Source organism: Giraffa tippelskirchi, chromosome 7 (genome assembly GCF_054371585.1).
Source record: "Giraffa tippelskirchi isolate mGirTip1 chromosome 7, T2T-mGirTip1v1.2.pri, whole genome shotgun sequence".
Lineage (NCBI taxonomy): Eukaryota > Metazoa > Chordata > Mammalia > Artiodactyla > Giraffidae > Giraffa > Giraffa tippelskirchi.
Window position 1 is genome coordinate 15,015,762 of NC_137281.1, and position 24,192 is coordinate 15,039,953.

A 24,192-nucleotide genomic window follows, 5' to 3' on the forward strand; every position below is an offset into this window, starting at 1 on the left:
CCCTAGGCCAGGAAGACCCTCCGCAGAAGGGAAAGACTACCCACTCCAGTATTCTGGCCTAGAGAATTTCATGGACTGCATAGTCTCCATGGGGTTGCAGAGTTGGACATGACTAACTTTCACTTTTCAAGCAAGTAGAACAGGTGACTCGTCCTCCAAAGCCCCAAACTCCCTAATGGTTTTCTGGGAGAAGTTTTTAAAGGCAAAATTTGAGGTGAAGGCTGTGGAGTGTGTGACTTTCTGCTGATTGGTTAGTGGTGAGATTACAAGGCAGTGCTCCAGGACTTTTCTGCTCAGCCTCCAGTTGCCGTCCTCCGCTTGGCTGTGGGCCTTAGTTCCAGCAGAACTCAGATATATTGCTGTGTATATTCCTCGAGGAAAAACTACAACTTTCACTGCTGCACTGTTTGCACTGATCACTGTTGCTTGATCCCTTCTCTTCTGTTTCTACATTTCCCCACTTTTTTGATTAGTAACTGTTTGAATCTGCCCTTTGGAACTCTGGGAAGGTGCAAGAGGCTAAAACCATACAGCTTTTGTATCCAGGAGGGCAGCAGGGGGTCCTGTTTGGTTTCCTTTCTCCCTGAGTCCATTTCACTCCAGCATCCACGGAGTGGCACACACCATATGAAACTTAATGCATGAAAACACAACTCCATCCACGATCACAAGGCAGGCACAGAGGGCACTGTCGGTCCTTTGGCAAATGTCACAGAGACCACGTTTGGGGCGGTGGATATAGCAATCAGGGTCACTCTTAAAAATATAAAGATCTGGACACCCTAGATCAACTGGGAATCCTGGCTCCAATCTCTTCGTACCCCTCCTCCCCCAGCCCTCAACGTGCGTGGCCCCAAGAGCCTCCTCATCTGCATTAAGAATCCCCGGTTGGAACATTTCCACCTCCACGAGGGACAGAGACAGAACCTTCCAGGAGCTTGAGCGCTGGGCGCCAGGGGCGGAGCTCCGTGTCTGAGCCCTTTGCGGAGCCGAGAACCGAGTGAGAAAAACTGGAATATACAGTTTCCCAGATTTTGGATTACAGTTTCAACAGGGGAACATGTGTGGATTCTGCTCGAGGGCACGAGTCATTCACAAGGTCACCTTTACAGGCGAGGAGTCGGCCCATGAGGGAACCCAGCTCTTCTTCCAAACCCCGCGGGCATCGTGCCCCAGCAGTCTTTCCGAGCGCTTCTTGGGAAGCCGGGGGACCGCCTCCTGCACCACCCCCCGCCCCGCCCCGCCTTCGCGCCTGCGCACTCGGGACCGAGAAGGCACTCTCCGGAATTCCGGCGCCGCGGTCTTGAGCGCTGGGCCGTCCCCCGAACCTGGCGCAGCCCTAGGGCGGTAAGGCAGGCTCGGTGGTAGCCGCTGCTCTTCTGAAGGAAACAAGCTCGGGAGGGGCCAGGTTCTGCGGACCAGATCAAGGTTGGATTCGGGGGCCTCGGGCCGGAGTGAGGGCTTTGCAGTTCTGAGACTGGGCGGCGCGGGGTTAAGCTCGTGCGGCGGTAATTGGGCGCCTCCCCGGCCTGTTCCCGGCGGTCGTGCCCATCGCCTTCCTCGCCTCGACCACCGAGGCCTGGCCGTAGAGGAAAGGCCTGGGAGGGAAACGGGAGGTAGAACCTCTGAATGAAAGTCCCCTGCAAGGCGAGGTGGCCGCCCGGGCGTGGGCGGCTGTGGTGTCTGAATTACAGCCGACCCAGAGCCGCGGACCTTCTCGCGTCTTTATCTTTCCATTGTGTTTGCAGGTGGTGGGTAGCGACGGTCAAGGGGGCGTGGACAGTGGGTGTTGACCGAGTCCAGAAACGCCTGCGATGTAATCAACCGGGTTTGCTTCCCGAGCCCTGTCGGTCTCTAGAGGCCTATGAAGTGAAGAGCGAATCGCTGCTGCGTCTCTAAAAGCCACGTTCTTTGTGAGTTTCTGCTGCTTCTTTGTTTGCGTGAAATGCACTTGATTTTTGGGACACGAGATTGTTAAAATTTCCTTTTCTTGAAATGTTCTGCGTAAGAATGATCTACTTACTGATTTGGACTTTAGGATTTACCTACGTCCTGGCAGGGGACCCAGTTTATAGATTACCCTTTCTGTTGCCCACTTAATGTAGTTCTTCAGTTAGTTATGCTCAGTCGTATTCGACTCTTCGCGACCTCATGGACTGCAGCCTGCCAGGCTCCTCTGTCCTTGGAATTTTCCAGGCAAGAATACTGGAGTTGGTTGCCATTTCCTACTCCAGGGCATCTTCGCGACCCAGGGATGGAACTTGTGTCTCTTGCCTTAGCAGGCAGATTCGTTACCACTGAACCACCTTAGTTAACCATGTGCTATAAATCCAGTTGCTGTGAGCACAGTTTCTAATGATGGAAGTAGCCCTTTGGAAGTTACCGGTTATGTTTTCTTTTCGAGTGTGATTTGTTAAGTAGTGTTGGGTTTCAGTTCAGTTCAGTCGCTCAGTCGGGTCAGACTCTTTGCGACCCCATGGACTGCAGCATGCCAGGCCTCCCTGTCCATCAACAACTCCTAGAGTTTACTCAAACTCATGTCCATTCAGTCAGTGATGTCATCCAACCATCTCATCCTCTGTCGTCCCCTTCTCCTCCTGCCCTCAATCTTTCCCAGCATCAGGGTCTTTTCAAATGAGTCAGCTCTTCGCGTCAGGTGGCCAGAGTATTGGAGTTTCAGCTTCAACATCAGTCCTTCCAATGAACACCCAGGACTGATCTCCTTTAGGATGGACTGGTTGGATCTCTTTGCAGTCTAAGGGACTCTCAAGATTCCTCTCCAACACCACAGTTCAAAAGCATCAATTCTATTCCACAGTAGGAGTGGGGATTTTTTTTCCCAAAGGGAATCCATGAGTGGAACTTTTTGGTACCAGCCTGATGTGGTTAGAGGTTTGGTAGCATGAGTTTTATTTATTTTGGACAAATGAAAAATTGTTTATATTTAATGTGTACAGCATAATGTTTTGATACATGTAAACAGTATGGAACGGAATACCACAGCGACTAATTAACTATTACCTCTCAAGGTTAACTATTTTGTGTATGTGACAAGAGTACTTAAGATATACTCTTGACAAACTTCCAGTATGTAATACATTATTATTATCTATAGTAACCATGTTGTGCATTAGGTCTTCAGAACTTATTATCTTATAACTGAAATTTTGTAGCATGAGTTTGTTTTGGGTATGTCTTGGGGAGATCTCCTGGGGAAGGGAATGGCTACCGACGCCAATATTCTTGCCTGGAGAATTCCATGGACAGAGGAACCTGGTGGACTACAGTCTATGGGTGGAAAAAAATCAGACAGGACTGAGCGACTAACACTTTCACCTTTTTGGGATAGAGAAAGAGAGGTGTATGCGGTGGTTAAGAATTTTGAACCTAGATTAAGAGGATTTTAATCCTGACCGTCACTTAAATCTAAGTGAGTTTGGGCAGTTGAAAGCAAACTGTGTTACAGTTTCTTCATTTGAAAAATCGGAATTATAATAGTATATGCCTCACAGGATTGTTTTGAAGGTTACTTGAATTAATATCTGTTGAAGCTCTTAGAACATTACCTAGCATAGTAGAATACTGCTTAATTATATTAGCGGTTACGGTTAGTGATGATTCTTAATTATTCCCTATCAATTTTCTTTATTCCCAAGAATAATGAAAATATGAAGTTACTTATGATGAAGGCAAGCAGGAAAATCAACACCAAATGGACCAGAATAGGGATTCTTAACATGAAGTCTTTGGACTCTGTTTATGGGTTTTCAGGACAAGGAAAAAAATCAAAGATATATATATATAGAAATATTGTAAATATTTTTCAGTGGCTAATTTGGGAGAGGAATGTACTTACTTATAATTTCATGATATCAGAGTTATATAAGACCCAACAAGATTGAGTTTCACTGGTCTAGAATCAAAGTCTGGAATAACTGGGAATAATTTGGAGGATAATCTTAAAAAACTAGTGTCTAACAATATGGAAATGTTAAGTGATTCACACTTCATCCATATGATGGAATGTTATGGGATAATAAAGATTATAAAGTCATAAGAAAAAACCATATAATGTAATATTGGGAAGTATTTATTGTTCTGAATAAACATTTTTAAGAAATTGTTGTTACCTATGTATCTTGAACACTAAGGTAAGGAATAATAAGATCTTTTGCAAGGATTTAGTGATTGGTTACTCAGGAGGAGTTAACTCAAATGATTGAGCATTTGCTATGAAATAAGCATTTTTTTCTTCCTGCTGTGCATACTGTCTCTTGATTTTTGGAAATGTTGTGAACCAGCATTGTGATCCTTCACAGAAGGATTTCTGGGTGTTAATGAAATACAGTATTCAAGAACTGGTAAGAATTATTTTTTCAGTGACATTGATTTCCCTGTTGTTACCACTTATGCAGGTCTATGTAATCACAGTTTTCTTAATGACTACCCGTCTCCCCAAATCATTAAAAAATTATTTTTAATGGGAATCGCGTTTTAAAAATTTCAGATAATGTACTTAATGCATGTTTGTGAAATATTTAGTAACTAAGGAACCTTAAAGAAGAAAATAAACATTATAGTCCCCAGCAGGGTTTCCCAGTGGTAAAGAATCCACCTGAAATTCAGGAGACTTGCAGGAGATGCAGGTTCCATCCCTGGGTTGGGAAGATCCCCTGGAAGAGGAAATGGCAACCCACTCCTGTATTTTTGCCTGGAAAAATCCCATGGACAGAGGAGCCTGGTACAGTATAGTCAATAGGGTCATAAAGAGTTGGACTTAGGACTAAGCGTACACACACATATTCCTAACATCCAGAAATAATCACTATTCATATTTAGAGTATATGTTCCCAAAAATATTTTTACAAGCATTTGTGATTTTGTATATAGTTTTATTTCTGAATAGGATAACATTAATTGAAAATTTAAAGGAAAGCAAGACCTCTAATTCTTCATTTAAGATAGGAAATCAGGGGTCTTCCCTGGGGGCTCAGTGGTAAGGAGTCTGCCTGCCAATGCAGGAGACATTGGTTCGATCGCTGATCCAGGAAGATCCCACATGCTGTGGAGCAACTAAGCCCATGTACAACAACTGTTAAGCCTGTGCTCTAGAGCCGGCGAGCCACAACTACTGAAGCCCGTGTGCCCTAGAGCCTGTGCTCTGCAACAAGAGAGTAGTCCCTGCTCATAGCAGTGATGACCCAGCACAGCCAAAAATAAATAAATAAAATTATAAGAAAAAAGAAACTCATTATTTTTTTAAAAAAAGAGAGGAAAAAATTAATAAAAAAGAGGAATTCAGTATTCTCATGGATTTTGTAACATTTAATGGATTTTATATATTTTTTAAACTTGATTTTTTTTTTCTTTCAGTGTATCTTGGATATTTTCCATTCCTTAAGTTTTCTAAAACTCAGCATTTAATGATTACTTTATTATTCTGTTTGTGGATGTTTTATCGAGTATTTAAGAAATAAGTTATTGGGGAGTGATGTTCAAAACTGCCTAAACAATTCCTTCAGCAGGCTTTCTAGGTCCTATCATTTAACCAACTTTTCACTTCAAGGTCATGTGGGATTTCAGAGGTAGGAATGTTGAGGAATATGGCATTGACTTCTGCCAAGTAGGGATACAGGTGATAACTCTGAAGTATTTGGCTTTATTTCGGAAGGATTCTTAGAGTATGAAATGGACAGTTCTGTTGTTTTATGCCAGAAGCTTCATCCTCCTGATCCTTCATTTGAGTGAGAGTTTGAGAAATAAATTAATGATAATTACCTAGAAAATTAATCTTACAAAAAACAAAATCATTTTAAACTCAGAGGAGAAAGGCAAAATAATCTGATTATACTATATAGTTCAGTTGGTAATGGTATTTAAATAGTGATAGTCATAGAAACTGAATATCCGTGTACCCTTTAATAGAACAAAACCACACTGGGGAAAAAAAACTTTGGAAGGATAGGGAGATGCAATTATGCACACATGAAGTGGGAGATGGGTGGATAAAAGATAGCTGAAGTAGTAATATTAGCATGTGATTTGAATATATGGTATTTATATAACAAAAGAAATAGCTAAAAAGAGGTAAAAATTGTTGCCTCTAGATTTGGAAGATAGGGGAAAGGGTAGCAGGGATGGAATTGTTGGGGCTTTTTGTGATATCCCTTGTAGAGCTGTTTTAAATATATGTCCAGGTACAAGTGATACAAATTAAAGTTTTCTTTTCTTTTTTTTTTTTACAGATTAAAAATTTCTTGATTAAAAAATTGAGAGACTCCTGGGAAGAACAAAATAAAGATCACCTGGGATACCATCCAGCAGAGGTAACACAATAAAATCTTATTCCAAGTCCATTTTGACTTTTTTGGTCTCATAATCATTTTCCATGTATCATTTCATTCTTTTTACACCATACCACAAGTGTCCATTTCTCCAGTCTTAGTGATAAGTATTATCAATTTTTAAAATCTGCTAATCCAGTTCCTTTAAATGCAAATCCTTAGTTACTACTGAGTTTTAACTAGTGAGTTATTTCATTATCCATACTCAGGTTTTACAAATTCACTTTTCCCCAGCCTGAGTACCAAGAGAATGGGATCGGTAAATGAGATCATGTAGACAGTATTGATGATTCCTAATAGGAAGGTGGTGAACAGTGAGCTCTGAGGATTCTGGGAAAGATAGTTCAGCCTTGAGGAAGAGATCCCAGCGTGCAAGTACAGTTTTGCCATTATAAAGACTGCTAGGCATGGTCTGTGCAAGTGGTTCTCAGATTGTGGCATTTGGACCAGCAGCATCAGTATCAACATTGAAATGTTTTCAAAATGCAATTTCTCAAGCCCAACCCCAGCTCCATTAAATGCCAAACTTGAGGAATAGGGCCCTGCAAACTGTATTTTAATAAGCCTTTCAGGTGATTCTGATGCATACAAAGTTTGATTACTAAATCTGCCCATTATGATCACCTGGGGAAAGTTTAAAAATTTTGATGCCCGAGTCACAACTCTCTGCTAATTGAATCAGAATGTTTGGAGCATGGGAGTCAGGCATCAGTATATTTTAATGATCTGCTGATGGACTTCCACAGTGGTCCAGTGGCTAAGACTTTGTGCTCCCAATGTAGGGGGCCTGGGTTCAAGTCCTGATCAGGAAACTGTAATAGAAGATCCTACATGCTGCAACTTAAGAGTTTGCATGCTGTAACTGAAGAATCTTGCATGCTTGCAGTGAAGATCGAAGATCCCAGGTGCTGCAGCTAAGACCTGGTGCAGTCAAATAAATAAAATGTTGGGAAAAAAAAATACAGTAAGTTCTCTTAAAGGAAAAAAAAACGATTTGCTGGTGATTCCAATGTGTGGCATAGTCTGGAAAATTCTTCACTATAATATTTTCTGTCTTCAGGGTTGGGTAGGCAAGCCAGATTCCTGAGTCTGAGAAGGATATTCTGGTTTAGATAGTGTAGCCACTTCTTAGCTGGGAAAACTGGGAATGAGGGGAGATGGATCTCTGCTCAGGACAGGTCTGGACAGCCTATTCTTGAGTACAGATCAGCCTCACTGAGGTGGAGGACTGCCCGGAATCTCTCCTGCCAAAACAGCTGGAAAGGTCCTTCTCTTCTGGAGAGTCTTCTCCATGTCTATCCTTGTGCAGTGATTTTCCTGTTGTTTCGGAGAGGGCATATATTTGTCCAGATTAGCTCTTACCTTTCATAACTTGTCTGTGTGTTGGGAGGGGTGATGGAGGGGTGTTGCATGTAGGAATGGAGAAGTCATGTGAGTTTTTAAAATTTGGGGGCTCTGGGATTTTGTTCTTACAGCTTCATACTCTTCCTCCAGTTTTTAGCTTCTGTCTGTGGACTCTGCTTCTTCAGTAAATGACCCTTGAGAAAAACTAACCATTTTCTTGCAACTCTGAAATCATGGCTCATGTAAGTTGGTATTTTTCTCCATTTGGAATGCTGTTATTTTTTTCAGTTATGTGAACATTCTCATTAGTTGTCCTGAAACTTCCAAACAGAGCCCCATCCAACAGCTTCTTCCTAGATGTTCCCATTCTAGTGAAGGATGGAGCCAGACAGCCTGGCCCTTCCTGTGTGCCCCTCTCTTGCCCATCCATGTCCATGTGTGAATTGACCAAATTATTCAGTGTCTCCTGTGTGTTCAGTCTTTGTCTAGAGCAGCCATAAAGCAGAAATGAAATCCCTTGAGGGAGACAACTGGATATGAGAAACTCAGGACTGGAGAACACTTTAGAGCAGCAGTGTCCAATATTAAAAATATAAAATTAGTGCCTTCTTAGCACAGTAGGTCTCATGTCAGTCTCATAAAAAGTGTAGAATAATATGCAAGGCACATAATCTTAAACATTTTAGTGTCACATTTTAAAAAGTAAAAACGAAATGCACAAGTTATTTTAGTGTTTTATTTAACCTAATATAGCAAAATATTATCATTTCAAAGTGTAACCAATATAAGAATTATTGAGATACATTGCATTCTTTTTTTTTTCGTAAAGTCTTCAATATCTGGTGTGTATTTTATAGCACATCTAAATTTGTACTAGCTACAGTTCAAATGCTCAGTAACCACATGTGTCTAAGATAGCATGTTAGACATTGCAGCTTTAGAAATTTTGTATAACCTAAATTGTAAATATATCTTAGCATATTTAAAAGTATAGAAATATCTAAATATAATCATTAAGGCCAACATATCTATAAAATGGACTATTTTATAGTAACTTTAAAATGTCCAATAAAGGGTTTGTTATAATAAGGGAAAATGCTAATGTTAGATATAGTGATGAAATTGGATCTCTGTTTTAAAAAGTAGAATTTGCATAAAATTAAAGAATTTTTTCCACACCCAATTTTATTTTCTCGATATATACCCAGAAGTAGGATTACTGGATCATATGGTAGCTCTATTTTTAGTTTTTTTAAGGAACTTCTATACTGTTCTCCATAGTGGCTGCACCAGTTTACATTTCCACCAACAGTGTAGGAAGATTCCCTTTTCTCCACACCCTCTCCAGCATCTATTACTTGTAGACTTTGGGTGATAACCATTGTCACTGGTGTGAAGCAATGCCTTGTGATTTTGATTTGCATTTCTCTGATAATCAGTGATGTTGAGCATCTTTTCATGTGTCTCCTGGCCATCCGAATATCTTCTTTGGAAAAATGTCTTTTTAGGTCTTCTGCCCATTTTTTTAAGTTCTTTTTTTTTTTTTTGGTATTGAGTTGTATGAGTTCTTGGTATTTTTTAGCATATTGACCCCTTGTTGGTCACATCATTTGCAAATATTTTCTCCCATTCAGTAGGCTGTCTTTTCATTTTGTTTTCTTTGGTGCCCATCAATAGAAGATTGATGGTTTCCTTTACTGTGCAAAAGCTTTCAAGTTTGATTAGGTCCCATTTGTTTATTTTTGCTTTTATTTCCTTTCCTGTGTGAGACTGATCTAAGAAAATATTGCTACGATTTAGTGAAACTCTGATTAACTACATGTGCATATCTGGAAATAAAACTAGGTATCCCACAGTATATAGGAAGCTTTGTCTATAGCAGTAGTAGGGAAACTGCAGCTTGTGAGCCAGAGTAAACCCATGTCCTGTTTTTGTACAAGCTATGAGTTGATTACTTTCTGAAAGGATTATTTTAAAAAAGGAGGGAAAGGGAAGGATACCCAAACAGAGACAGTATGTGGCATGTGGCCCTATACAGAAATAAATAATTTTACAAATAAAGCATGGGTTTGTCGTTTCAGGATTTGGTGATGTTTAGAGATGTGACTGTGGACTTTTCTCAGGAAGAGTGGGAATGCCTGAACTCAAATCAGAGGAATTTATACAGAGATGTGATATTAGAGAATTATAGCAACTTGGTGTCACTGGGTAAGTTTATCTGTGTCAAATAATGTAGAAATTCACATGACTGAATTTCAGGGCTGGCTGTCTAAAAACTAGTCGACTATCTGCTTTGTAGTTTGGGAATAGGTGCCTTCAGCTGTTAAACTATTAAATAGCACCGTTAGCTTCCCCCATAAATCACTGACCTTTACATTTTCCTTTGCCTTTTCTATTATATAATTGCTTCTCTTTAATGACAGTTGGATATAAATTCTTAGACACTCAGAGAAAAACCATTTTCAAAGAAGTCTGTTTTCATATTGTTGTAGAATGGTCTATTATCTATTAACTTACCTGCAGTGTGAGTAGGAAGACAGAGGTGTCTGGCTGTACATACCTATTGAAAAAGTTGATACAGTGTATATGATACTGGGTTAAATCAATAGTTTGTTGAAACTCAAGTGGACATATTCAATTTACTACAACAAACATATTGTCTTTTTAATTGATTTAAACATTAACTTTTATGATTAAAAGTTTAAAATATATGAACTTTGCATTTGACATTGGATGAATATACTGGTGAGAAACAAATTATTCTCCTCCTAGTAAAATATTTAAATAAAAGCAAAAATAGTACCTAATGAACATGTGTAGTCCTTAGTATGTACTAGGCACTCATCCAGGCACTTGGTTTATTAAGTGAAACCTCACAAAAATCTTATGGGTATACATTATTATTTTATATATTTTAATATATTATTTAATACATTATTATTTACCTATGAGTACATATTATTATTTTTCCAACTGAAAAAACTAAGCCTGTAAGTGACTCAGGTGACAGAAGCAGGATTTGAAGCCAGTGCTCTGAATGATTACTTCAAGAGACAAAGCCTGTATGAATTGGCAATTATATTAAGACAATATTCCTACCTCTCTGTTCTTATGATCCTCAAATAACTCTAATATGAATGTTTTTCAGTCCAGTTACTCTTCTTTATTCTGAAGCCTTGGTCAATTTTATACTTTCTTTATTATGTTTATTATGTGGTTTTTTTTCAAGGAGGATGTTCCATTTCTAAGCCAGATGTAATTACTCTGTTAGAGCAAGGGAAAGAACCCTGGATGGTTGTGAGGGATGAGAAAAGAAGATGGAGACTAGGTGAGTAAGTGCTTATCAGGGGAGGGTAAGCTACTGTGGCACAGCATATCCCTGCAGGTTGGAAGAAACACTCCTTAGATGTTGATTATGAACGAGAGACCTGACACCTGAGAAGAAAACTTAGCTCTCAGCATGGACAACCAAAGAAATTTCATCTCTACTTCCACTTATCTCTTCTTTCTTCACTATCCTGTTTCCTTCTCATTTCAATGGGGGAAAGCTTTCTTCCCCAGTGACCACCATTTTACTTGCATTTTGCATCTAATTTCTACTTAGCTCATCTTTTGTATTTTGCCTCTTAGGTATATATTTCTTCATTGCCTTCTTTTCATGGCGTTTACATTGTAGTAGTGAAATTGTACAGTAAACAAATGGATTAGTATCATGAAGTGATTAAATATTGTTAAGAAGAGTGAGGAGGTAAGAATATGGGGAATTATGATGGGTTAATGGGGTAATTCAGATAGGTTAGTTAGGGAAGAGGAACCAGTTGGCAGCGGCTCTTCAACCTGTAAAAGATGGAATCATTTAAGCATCTATATACATAACTGAAATGTATTACAGCCACATAAAATATACTTAATTCCATAAATTCTTTTTCCACCAAGATTTATTTATTTATTTATTGGCTGTGCTGGGTCTTCATTGCTGCATGCAGGCAGTGAGTGGGAACTACTCTTCATTGCAGTACATGGGCTTCTCATTGACTTGGCTTCTCTTGTTGCAGAGCACGGACTCTAAGCAAGTGGTCTTTAGTAGTTGTGGCGTGTGGGCTCAGTAGTTGTGGCTTATGGGCTCTAGAGCACAGGCTCAGTGACTGGCGCACAGGCCTAGTTGCTCTGTGGCGTGTGGGATCTTCTGAAACCAGGGATCAAACTCATGTCTCCTGCATTGGCAGGCAGATTCTTTACCCAGCTGAGCCACTGGGGAAGCCCATGTTTTTCTTAAAGTATTCAGTGAATAAATGAAGGATTATAGACTTAGAATATTACCAGTTTGGAACCTGTAGTCAGTTATTGGATCTAGACACTGAACATCACTGCTGATAACATCACAGAAATAGAGACAGTCAGATTTGTATTTCTTCAAATGAAAGAATACAGTATCACCTATGAAGTGGGCCTAAGTCTGATGGAGCTTCTAAATTAGCCAACCACTAATTTATTGGAGGAAGATAGAGGAACATGTTCTACTGCATCTTGGGAATACAGTCAGAATATGAGATATGCTATAGGGTCAAAGTGAAGAGGAACTAAAGAGCCTCTTGATGAAGGTAAAAGAGGAGAGAGAAAAAACTGGCTTAAAACTCAACATTCGGGGAAACTAAGATCCAGTCCCATCACTTCATGGCAAACAGATGGGGAAACAATGGAAATAGTGACAGACGTTATTTTCCTGAGCTCCAAAATCACTGCTGATTGTAACTGCAGCCATGAAATTAAAAGATGCTTGCTCCTTGGAAGGAAAGCTATGACCAACCTAGACAGCATATTAGAAAGCAGAGACATTACTTTGCCAACAAAGGTCTGTCTAGTCAAAGCTATGGTTTTTCCATTAGTCATGTATGGATGTGAGAGTTGGACTGTAAAGAAAGCTGAGGGCTGAAGAATTGATGCTTTTGAACTGTGGTGCTGGGGAAGACTCTTGAGAGTCCCTTGGACAGCAGGGAGATCAAACCAGTCAATCCTAAAGGAAATCAACCCTGAATATTCATCGGAAGGGCTGATGCTGAAGCTGACGCTCCAGTACTTTGACCACCTGAGGTGAAGAGCCAACTCATTGGCAAAGACCCTTATGCTGGGATTGACTGAAGGCAGGAGGAGAAGGAGGTAGAAGAGCATGAGATGGTTGGATGGCATCACTGATTCAATGGACATGAGTTTCAGCAAACTCCGGGAGATGGTGAAGGACAGGGAAGCCTGATGTGCTGTAGTTCATGGAGTCGCAACGAGTTGGACACAGTTGGACATAGGGACTGAACAACAACAACAACAGTTACTATTCATTTTTTCAGGTTTGGATAATGGTATTATGATTATTTTTTAAATACTTTTAGGGATAAATCCTGAAGTGATTACAAAATATATTATGGGACTTGCTTCAGACAATGTGAGGAGAGTGGATAAGGGTCTGCATAGGTCAGTATTGGGCTTGGTTGATGTTGTTGAGGCTGGTCCATAGATAACTGGTACATTTAATATTACTCTTCCACTTTTGTGTATGTTAGAAATACTCTGTAATAAAATTTTGGTTTCTTTTAAAGTTAATGGGAGATAAAGTGAGACAGTGGTGAAAATAAATGTATGTAACACTTAAGAGGAATTTTGCCATAAAAGCAGACACATGGGGTACAAGGAAAGTATCTTAAGATGTGAGGTATTAGGACCTGTATTAGGCTGAAGAGAATGATTTCAAAGAGGAAAACAGATGGCATCAAGAGAGAGGGTGATTTTTGTAAGCAGTGACTTTCAGTAAATGAGTAGAAGTAGGAGCCAATTTATGAAGGAAAACCAATGCATATGATACGAATATGAAGTTAAGTGGTTGGATAACGTGGTAAAGGGGAGAATAACATTTTTCTTTCTATTGCTTCTGATTCTTTGATGAAATTAGCAATAAAATTAGCAGAATGTGAAAATTATTTGGAATTCAGTATGGATTATTTAGTATTGAATCAGTTTTGACTTTCAGAAGTACAATTCTGTGGTTATAAGGTTTTAACATTTACAGATCTCTGCATACATTAACCCTGGTGTTAATGTGACTAAAACTGCTTCTGTCATAAATATTGTACGTTCATATCGTCTTGTATCAGCAAAGTTATTGAAGACATCATCTCAGGAAACAATTAACTTTATGACCAGATAATCTGCTCCTTATTTTCTTTTTAATTAAAGTTGGTATCCTGCCAATGGAAATAACATTTCTTTTACATTGCTCTAAGATGGGCTAATATTTTGCTTTTGCATTAGCATCATTTACTAGAATAAAGCCCTTTGATTTAATAGACTACAAACTAGTATTTGGTTTATTTTGAGTAGTTAAATATTTTGTATATGTCTTTTGATGTTTAGTTTGCCCTTTGTTTCAGTGTTGGGGCAGCCAATTTTTTCTTGATTAAATCACATGTATAGTGCATAGGCTATACTTTCCAGTTTTTATTTATTTAAAGTAGAACAAGAATCTCAAGATACTTGTAAAGCAATCTGTGTGCAGAATCCTTCATGAATTTTTATGTTTCCCATCAATCTTTGGAGAAGGAAATGGCAACCTACTCCAATGTTCTTGCCTGGAGAATCCCAGGGACGGGGGAGCCTGGTGGGCTGCTGTCTATGGGGTTGCTCAGAGTTGGACACGACTGAAGTGACTTAGCAGCAGCAGCAGCAGCATCAATCTTTACTATTTTCTCACTGTCTACTCTGAAACAATGCAGTGTGCATCTATAGTCAGAACTAGCAAAGCACTGAACCTAGTTTTGATTGACTGAAATGGCTGTTTTTTAGTTTCTTGAAGGGGAAAGAACTGGCATAAACGAATTTGGGAAAAATCATGGCTGACTTTTTACAGAGATCGGAAGATTACAGTTCAGTTGTTTATACAGTTGACCCTTGAACAACATGAGTTTAAATTGCATGGGTCCATTTATACATGGGTTTAAAAAAAAATAAATGTGTACTACAGTACTGTGGGCTTCCGAGGTGGTGCTAATGGTAAAGAAGCCACCTGCCAGTGTAGGTGTAAGAGATGTGGGTTCGATCCCTGGGTCGGAAAGATCCCCTGGAGGAGGGCATGGCAAACTACTCCAGTATTATTGCCTGGAGAATCCAATAGACAGAAAAGCCCGGGAGGCTACAGTCCATAGGGACACAAAGAATTGGACACGACTGAAGTGACTTAGCACACGTGCACAGTACTGTATGATCTGAGGCTGGTTGGATCTCTGGATGTGGAACTGCAGGTATGGAGAGCCAACTGTAAAGTTATACACAGATTTTCAATGGAGGGGTGGTATGGGCCCCTATTACCTCAATGTTCAAGGGTCAACTGTAGTATAGTCTCCTAGATGTGCATATTCAGCATGCCTAAGTCTAATGTGTCATGTCAGGTAGGGAAGCCATATAAAAGTCTCAGTTATGACCCAGCAATCCCACTCCTGGGCATAGACCCTGAGGAAACCAAAACTGAAAAAGACACGTGCACCCCAGTGTTCCCTGCAGCACTATTGACAATAGCCAGGACAGGGAAGCAACCCGATGTCCACTGACGGATGGTTGGATAAAGAAGTTGTGGTGCATATACACAACGGAACACTACACTCAGCCATAAAAAGGAACATGTGTGAGTCAGTTCTAATGTGGTGGATGAACCTAGAGCCTATTATACAGAGTGAAGTCAGTCAGAAAGAGAGAGATAAATATCGTATACTAACGCATATATATGGAATCTAGAAAGATGGTACTGATGAATTTATTTGCAAGACAGCAATAGAGAAACAGACATAGAGAACAGACTTAGCAGACACGGGGAGAAGGGAAGAGAGGGTGAGATGTATGGAGAGAGTAACATGGAAACTTATATTTACCATATGTAAAATAGATAGCCAATGGGAATTTGCTGTGTCTCAGGGAACTCAAAAAGGGGCTCTGTATCAACCTAGAGGGGTGGGATGGGGAGGGAGGTGGGAGGGAAGTTCAAGAGGGAGGGGACATATGTACACCTATGGCTGATTCATGTTGATGTTTGATAGAAAACAAAATTCTGTAAAGCAATTATCCTTCAATTTAAAAATAAATTAATTTTTAAAAAAGTCTCAGGTTCACTATATCCACACTAGGAATGTTTTGTTTGTTCTTAAAAACTTTCAAATTCTATAGGGTAAGTATTGTAACTTCTACTTTTTTTTTTTAATGAGTGAATATGGACATTTGCCCTCAGTGTGTTTATATTTTTATTTTGTGCATTGTCTGCTCACTTCCTTTATTCTCTTACTTTTTCCATTGTTTAATGTTCCTTATACCAATTTGTATGGGCTTTTATGCTGTATACACTTTCTCATTTTTCTTACCAATGTTTGGGCCTTCAATTTTTATTTTGACTATTATTTTCCTTTAAATCATTGGTTTTTAATTTTTAATTTGCAAGTAAATTCTTTGAAATCACCATCTTAATAACAGCTGTCATGCCTTTGTAGTTAGTTATTTACTACTGTTATGACTAGCTAATTACTGTTCATTTTATATATCATTTATATCTTATTTGCCTTAATGAGGTGTTAAATATTTTTCCCAGTAATTTTTACAAAATTACATTAGTTTTACATTGCTTTCTTGAATAGGGAAAATAGGGAGAGAGAAAGAGAAAGAAAAGAGAAAGAGTAAGGGAAGGAAAGGAAGATAGGGGGAGAGAGAGAGAGAAAGGAAAGAGAAAGAGTAAGGGAAGGAGGAAGGGACAGAGGGATGGGAGATGGAAGGAGGCAGAAAGATACTCAGATTTCATCAGAGTATCTTTTGTGACATTCACTTATTTGTCTCTGCTCACAAATTATCTACAGTATTTAAATCATTATTGCCTTTTAATATCTTTTTATTATATCCTTTTAAAGTAAACTTTTTGAAATAGATCCAAAAAACAGAAATCATAATATGCTGCTCACTGAATTTTCACAAAGTAATTATACCCAGCTAATCAGTATACTGATTCAGAAATAGTTTTAGTAGGATATCAGAAGCTCCTCTCTAGTTTTCTCCAGTCATTCCTCCCTATCAAAATTAACTACTAGCCTGACTTTTAATAAGTCCGTAGATTAGTTTCAGTGTTTATGAGCTTTATAAAAATGGAATAATATATATTATTTTATGCCTGGCTTTGTTTGCTCACCCTTATGTTAGTGAGAATGATCAATATTGTTGTGTGTACTTGTAGATTATTTATTCTTACTGCTGTTACAGTATGTTCTTATTGTGTTGTATCCATATCCATATATATAACTTTTCTCAGTCATTCTTCTGTTAATGAATACTTGGATTCTTTCTAGTTTGGGAATATTAAAAATAATGTTGTAGATTTTTTTTTAAAAAGATATTTTTTGCTCAGAATTTTACTAGCATGTTACTATTTCACAAACCTGTTGCTATGACTGAAAAATCACTAATATACTTTCTAGACGGTAACTAAATGGCACTTTAGGGCGTGCCATGATGACTTTAGGGAGAATATAGGAAAGGGTATGAAGAAACAAAATAGGCTGCATATTTGTAATATACATGTGTATAGTTAATAAACTTGATAAGTAAGTAGAACCTTTCATTACCTTGGTTGCAAAAGTGAGGTTCACTTACAGCTATGTAGACAGTGAGCTGAAGTGGAGACATCTGCACATGAAAGTAGAAAGGCCACTGGAGGGATGAGCAGATGGAAAGAAATTTTTCCATGTATGTATTTGATTGAGATAGCATTGGTATGCTTTTGTTGCCCATCTCTATAGAAAGTGCTTAAAAAGGTGTAAGATTGGAGGCAAGGCAACGTATATTTTTACTATTAACTAATATGAAAACAATAATAAATAGTTTCTCTGTGCTATGGATTTGTTATTCATTGATAAGTGAAAGATTTTTTTCTTCTCTTGGGAAATTATTAAGGTAAGAACTTGGAAAATTAATGAATATATCACAACAGAATTGAAAAAAGTGCTAAGAAGCAGAGAACAAATTATTGGGATAGAAAATGAAGGATATAAATTAGATGAAGTCAGCACAGATAGTTTTTCTGATTTTTATCATGATAACTAAAGGATGAAAAGAACCCAACCATGTGGAGAACCCACCAGCATTCCTGGGAGATTTAATAGCCAGTAAAAAGCTCTAAGAAATGGAAAGATTGTGACATATTTTAGTAGCTGAAAGGAGGCGAGTGTGACAGACATAGGGAGTAAAAGGGACTACAGCTTGAAATGACATCCTTTGGTAAACAAAGGCAGTGTTATTCATAATAAAGTGTTTGTACTTTATTCTCACTAAAAAAGAAATCATTAAAAAGTTTAGGTAAAGATCTCAGACTTTGATTTGCTGCTGAATTATCTGGTCTTAACTCATCATTTTCTTTCTTATTCTTAGCTTTTCTCAAGTTATGTTATTTTTTAAAGTACTTTTAAGCACATTTATTTCAACTGGACTTTATTTTCTTTTTTCCTATTAAAAGTTTTTATTTGCTTCTTTGTTTACTTTTTCTAGATGAAAATAGCATGTGTTTTATCTTCTTTTCTTTCAGATTTGGAATCCAGATATGACACTAAAAAGTTATATCAAGTAAAGGATATTTGTGAAATGAGTTTCTCTCAGTGGGAGATAATGGAAAGAATTAGAAGTTGTGGCCTCAAAGACTCTTTTTTCAGGAAAGATTGTGAACATAAAAAGTTTGAGGGACAAGAGGGACCTCACGAGGCATATTTCAGGCAAGTGAAAAAAAACACCTCTGAAAAAATGCCCAAGAACAGAAAACGCACATCTCTTACTCTGTATCCGAGAATTCACAATAGAGAGAAGCCCTATGAATGTGGGGACTGTGGGAAGGCTTTCAGAGTACGCCAACAACTTACTTTCCACCAGAGAATTCATACAGGCGAGAAACCCTATGAATGTAAAGAATGTGGAAAAGCTTTTAGACAGTGTGCCCACCTTAGTCGACATCAGAGAATTCATGCTTCTGACAAACTCCTTGAATGTAAAAGATGTGGAAAGATCTTTACATGTGGTGCAGATCTTCGTGTACATCAGAGAATTCATGTTGGTGAGAAGCCCTATGATTGTAAGGAATGTGGGAAGGCCTTTAGGGTGCGAGGACAACTTAATCTCCATCAAAGGATTCATACTGGTGAGAAACCCTATGAATGTAAGGAATGTGGGAAGACCTTTAGACAATATGCACACCTTACTCGACATCAAAGACTTAATATTGCTGAGAAATGCTATGAATGCAAGGAATGTGGGCAAGCTTTTCTGTGTAGTACAGGCCTTAGAGTACATCACAAACTTCATACTGGTGAGAAACCCTACGACTGTAAGGAATGTGGGAAGGCCTTTAGAGTGCGGCAACAACTTACTCTTCATCAGAGAATTCATACTGGTGAGAAACCCTATGATTGTAAGGAATGTGGGAAGACCTTTAGTCGTGCCTATCATCTAACTCTTCATCAGAGAATTCATACTGGTGAGAAGCCTTATGAATGTAAGGAATGTCAGAAGTTCTTTCGTCGTTACTCAGAACTTATTTCACATCAGGGTATTCATATTGGAGAGAAACCTTATGATTGTAAGGAATGTGGGAAGGCCTTCAGACTGTTCTCACAACTTACTCAACATCAGAGTATTCATTTTGGTGAGAAACCTTATAAGTGTAAGGAATGTGAGAAGAATTTTAGATTGCTCTCCCAACTTACTCAACATCAAAGTATTCATACTGGTGAGAAACCCTATGACTGTAAGGAATGTGGAAAGGCCTTTAGACTTCATTCATCTCTTATCCAACATCAGAGAATTCATTCTGGTGAGAAACCATACAAATGTAAGGAATGTAAGAAGGCATTTAGGCAGCATTCACATCTTACTTACCATCAGCGAGTTCATAATGTCAGTAAATAGTTGTAAGAAAGCCACCCATTGTGAATTTTGTGTTAAGGAATGTTAGACAATAAATTCTCGAGGAGAAGGGTTTGAATGTAGGAATCCCTTTTGCTTCATGCTCAAAGTTAAAACGAGGTTTTAAAAGAGTAGGTTAATTTAATGAATACATAGCAGTGTTTTATCACCATTCAAACCATGTTAAACTTTAGGAAACTGATAGAAATTCATAGAAAGAAACCTCTCTTAAAGGAGTGAATGTGAAAAAGCTTTTGATCTTACTTATTACCACCTCTGTTCTTCCATCTGTACATACCAACCTTTGGAGGTTGCCAGGGCACCAACTCATTCTGGACACTGATAAACGGAAGGAGGAATGATTTAGCCTGCATTTCCTGTATAAACTATAGCTCAAAGCAACTAGAGGCTGATGAGGTAAAGTTCTTTATTAGAGAATTTGCAGGACATAATGAAATAATGGATCTAGGCACAGTTTTCAGTAGAAGTGTTAAGACCTTTAGGTGAATGGTCTGTAGGAACTTCCCAGTGAATAGATCAGGTTGACAACATCTGACCCACTGATCAATTTTAATCTCATCAAAAATAGGACAAAACATTTTATGCCTCCTTGTATGATACAATAAGACATACCATTGCCAAAAATATTGAACCTAAATCTAATTAAGCATAAAGATCTAACTCCCAGTTTAAAGAAAATTCAGGGAACAGAAGAACAAATTACATGATATAACAGGAAGCAGACCAATAAAATGGATTGAAAAAAGGGAGGTGGAACTCTTAGATGTTAATGAAGTCTCAAGAGATGTATCAATCAAATGCAATGAATGAGTGTTTTTCATTTAGATCGCAGGTTGAACAAACGACATTTTTATGACAGTTGGGGAAATGGGACTATTGACAGTATTAGATAATATTAAGAAATTATGTTCTTGTTAGATGTGCTAATAGCATTGTGTTTATGTAAAAGTGTCTTAGAGATAAATGAGCAAGTTTATACACATAAAACTGTATGTGTAGAATTACTGTTAAAATGCTCATACAAAAGAAAAGTGAGGATGGATAACTTGTTTAAAGTCATGGTAAGATAAATCAGGTGCATGGTTTTTGCTTATTTTGTTTTTGCTATTTTCTTTATTTTCATGTATTTGAAATTTTCCATCATTTTTAAAATCATATATCATAAAACATCTATGAAATTATAGCCAGCTTTAAGTGAATAGTGTTTTGTAAATGGCTATTTATCAGAACTTATGGATGTAGCTAAAGTTCTACACATAGGGATATTAAATGTGCTTTAAGGTATTTGGGAAATTAAGATTGAGGATCCAGATTTTCTCTAGTTCACCTAATGCTACATCTCTTGTAGTACCTGTTCCCATAGTACTTCATATATTTCAGGAGTGAGGAAAAAGAGCAGTTGCAGCTATTTGTGTAATCAGTGGAATAGAACTGTATTATGTAATAAAGTAGATGCTAGCAGCATGTTGAGCACTTAAAACTGAGCAACTGAGAACTGGAATGGTGGTTAGTACAAATTAACATGGTCTTAAGTGTAAAATACACATGAGGTTTTGAATACCTCATTCAAAAAAAGAATTAACATCTCAATTTCTCACAGCATTTCTCTGCTGTAGCTGGGAAGCTGTGAAATTCAGTGGATTGCATTACTACATAATACAGAACCCAAATTTAAGTGTGTCTCTGCTGTCAAGCAGCATGTTTGTATACCGAGGTCTTCTTGGTTCTACCCTGAGTCATGCTGGACTTTTTTTTTTTCCTCTTCATAAAATGTAGCCTGTGTTTACAGCTGAGTAGTTTTCTCAGACTGCTTTTGGCCTATAGATGTTTTGGCATCCAAAGGCCTTTATTTAACTTTATACTGTTTCCCATTAAGCTCAAGCTTGTAGTGCATCAAGAACAATTCTCTTTAAGATTGTATTTTCTATGATTTTTATTAGGGTTCATTCAGTTAGACAAAAGATCAACAGGTTCTTCTCTGTATTGGGTTTCCTGTGAGGCTTCTGTGGGAAAATGACTTTAAAATTCTTAGAAGCCCTGCTCTTTCACAGAAAGGATGAAAGTTGGCTTTATCTTTACCCTGGAGCCATATTTTTATGACAGCACCACATACTTGATTGTTCCTCCCCTCTCAAGCCCATTGTAATTTTGAGAACCCTTTGCTACCTGTAAACACTGTCATGAATCCTCCATACTTCCTTGAAATTCTATTTGAAATATGCACCAATGGTTATAATGAATATAATGTGGGTTTTTTTTTACTGTTAATATGATAGATTTTCAAATATTGATTAAACCTTATATCACTGTAATAAATTTCATTTGTCTGTAGTGTATACTTTAAATATATATATATACACACACACATATATAAAGCTGGATTTACTATGATTGCTATGATTTACTAATATTTTCTTGAGGATTTTTGTGTCTACATGAAGGATACTGGTCTATAATTTTGTTCTATTTTTTGTCTCATTTGGTATCAGGTTGATGGTGGCCTCACATAAGGAGTTTGGAAGTATTGCCTCCTTTTAATTTCTGGAAGAGGTAGGGTAGAATTGGTGTTAATTAATCTTTGAATGGTATAATTTTCCAGTGAAACCATTTGGGCCTTGCAATGGACTGAATGTGTCTCCTCAAAATGTGTTGACATCCTAAGCCCCACTGTGATGTTATTGAGATGGGGCCTCTCAAGATAATTAGGTCATGAGGATAGAGCCTTCCTAAATGAGAAATGTTCACTAAAACTAAATGTTCACTAAGACTAAATGTTCACTAAGACAAAGTCACAAGAAGACAGTCACCAAAACTATGCTAGCACCCTAATCTCAGACTTCTGGCCTCCACGCTTGTGAGAAATAAATATGTTTATAAGCTACCCAGTCTGTGATTCTGTGTTATAGGAGCCCAAGCTAAATAGGACACATTTGTACCAGAAATGGATGCTAATCCAACACATATCTAAAAACATGGAAGCTGCTTTGGAATTGAATAGTGAGTGGATAAAAGCTGAAGAGTTTTGACATGTATGCAAAGAATAATGAATGATAAGGGTGATTGTGGTGAAACCTCGGAAAAGAGGAGAGCCGAAATGAAAACCTCAGTCTTCTTGGAAAATAAATTATGAACAAAACGTTGGTAGAAATATGAATAGTAAAGACCACTCTGGTTCATGCTGAGGTGGAAATGAAGACCATATTACTGGAAATGGGAGGAAGGATCATTCTTTTTATAAAGTGGCAAAGAACTTGGCTAAATTGTGTTTGTGTTCTAATATTTTGTGGAAAGTAGAACTTTTAAGCAGTAAAATTGAAGACGTGGCTTTGCTCCTTCTGGCTGATGATAATGAAGTGCAAGAAGAGAAATGACTTAAAAGATGGAATTTCTGAAGCAGAACCTGAAGATTTGGAAAATTCTCAGCTGAATAAATAGTGTTAAAATACTGTTAAAGTGAGGGCATAGATTGGGAAAGAATAGCATCTTGTAAGTTGGTTTGGAGACATTGGGAAGACCCTGATGATGCTGGGGGCATTGAACTCCTAAGTTTGGAGTCTGCTTTACCAGTGGAAGTGGCATCCCCACCCAGAGGCAACAACATTTCCACCTCCATTTGATGGGATAGGCACTGCATTGCCTGAAAAGCATAATGACCTCCCCTGAGGCAGAGGCCATGAAAGACTCTTCAGAAACTGTCCCTGCCACCCCTTTTTGTTTCTGGGCCCATCACTAATAGACTCAAGTCCCAGCAGACTCCTAAAGGTGAAGTTCAAAGTGCGACCTGAGACGAGATGCGCTACACTCCAAAAGAACTACTTGAGTTTTCTAATTTGTACAGACAGAAATCCAGGGAACAAGTTTGGAATGGATATTAAGACGTGGAATAATGGTGGAAGGAAGATGATTGGAAATCTGGTGACAGTGAAACATGGGAAAGAGAAGTGTGGATAGGCTTCTCTGGGCAAAACATTTGAAGTTATTTGTGTCCTGTGTAATTGATCACTAAAGGGTGACCTCAGCAGAGGATTTAATAATCAAGTAGATAGGATGGTCTGTTCTGTGGATAATGGTTTCTTTTCCCAGTCACCCCCCCATTATCCAATGGGCTTATGAACATAGTGGTGGCAGGGGATGGACATTATGCATGGGCTCAGCAACATGGACTTCCACTCACCAGGGTCACCTGACTGTGGCCACTGCTGGGTGCTCATTCTGCCTCCAGAGAAAAACACTGAATCCCTAACATAGCAGCATTCCCTGTTGTTGTTCAGGCACTAAATTGTGTCCAACTCTTTGTGACCCCATGAAATGCAGCACACTAGGCTTCCCTGTCCTTCACTATCTCCTGGGGTTTGCTCAAACTCATGTCCATTGTCCACTGAGTCGGTGATGCCATCCAACCATCTCATCCTCTGTCCCCCCCTTCTCCTCTTGCCCTCAATCTTTGCCAGCATCAGGTGGCCAAAGTATTAGAGCTTCAGCATCAGTCATTCCAATGAATATTGGAACTGGTCTGATCTCC

At 38.5% G+C, this 24,192-nt stretch overlaps 2 protein-coding genes across 11 annotated transcripts; one reads left to right on the top strand and one right to left on the bottom strand.

Annotated features, from left to right (window-relative positions):
* The window catches only part of LOC145515674 (uncharacterized), a 189,202-nt gene that overhangs the window by 40,963 nt on the left and 124,047 nt on the right, over window positions 1–24,192 (bottom strand).
* ZFP30 (ZFP30 zinc finger protein) lies at window positions 1,306–22,551 on the top strand. 11 transcript variants are annotated; one of them, XM_081516990.1, is made up of 8 exons: window positions 1,334–1,428; window positions 1,749–1,913; window positions 6,246–6,326; window positions 7,820–7,930; window positions 9,770–9,896; window positions 10,918–11,016; window positions 18,283–19,557; window positions 22,160–22,551. In XM_081516990.1, the coding sequence occupies exons 4-8, from the start codon at window positions 7,922–7,924 to the stop codon at window positions 22,162–22,164; spliced, it is 1,515 nt and encodes a 504-aa protein (XP_081373116.1). In that variant the 5' UTR covers window positions 1,334–1,428; window positions 1,749–1,913; window positions 6,246–6,326; window positions 7,820–7,921; the 3' UTR covers window positions 22,165–22,551. The 11 variants fall into 11 exon arrangements, with proteins under 11 accessions (XP_081373108.1, XP_081373116.1, XP_081373114.1 ...); XM_081516988.1 differs by having other exon boundaries at window positions 7,839–7,930; XM_081516982.1 differs by lacking the exon at window positions 22,160–22,551 and having other exon boundaries at window positions 1,306–1,347; window positions 7,839–7,930; window positions 18,283–21,986.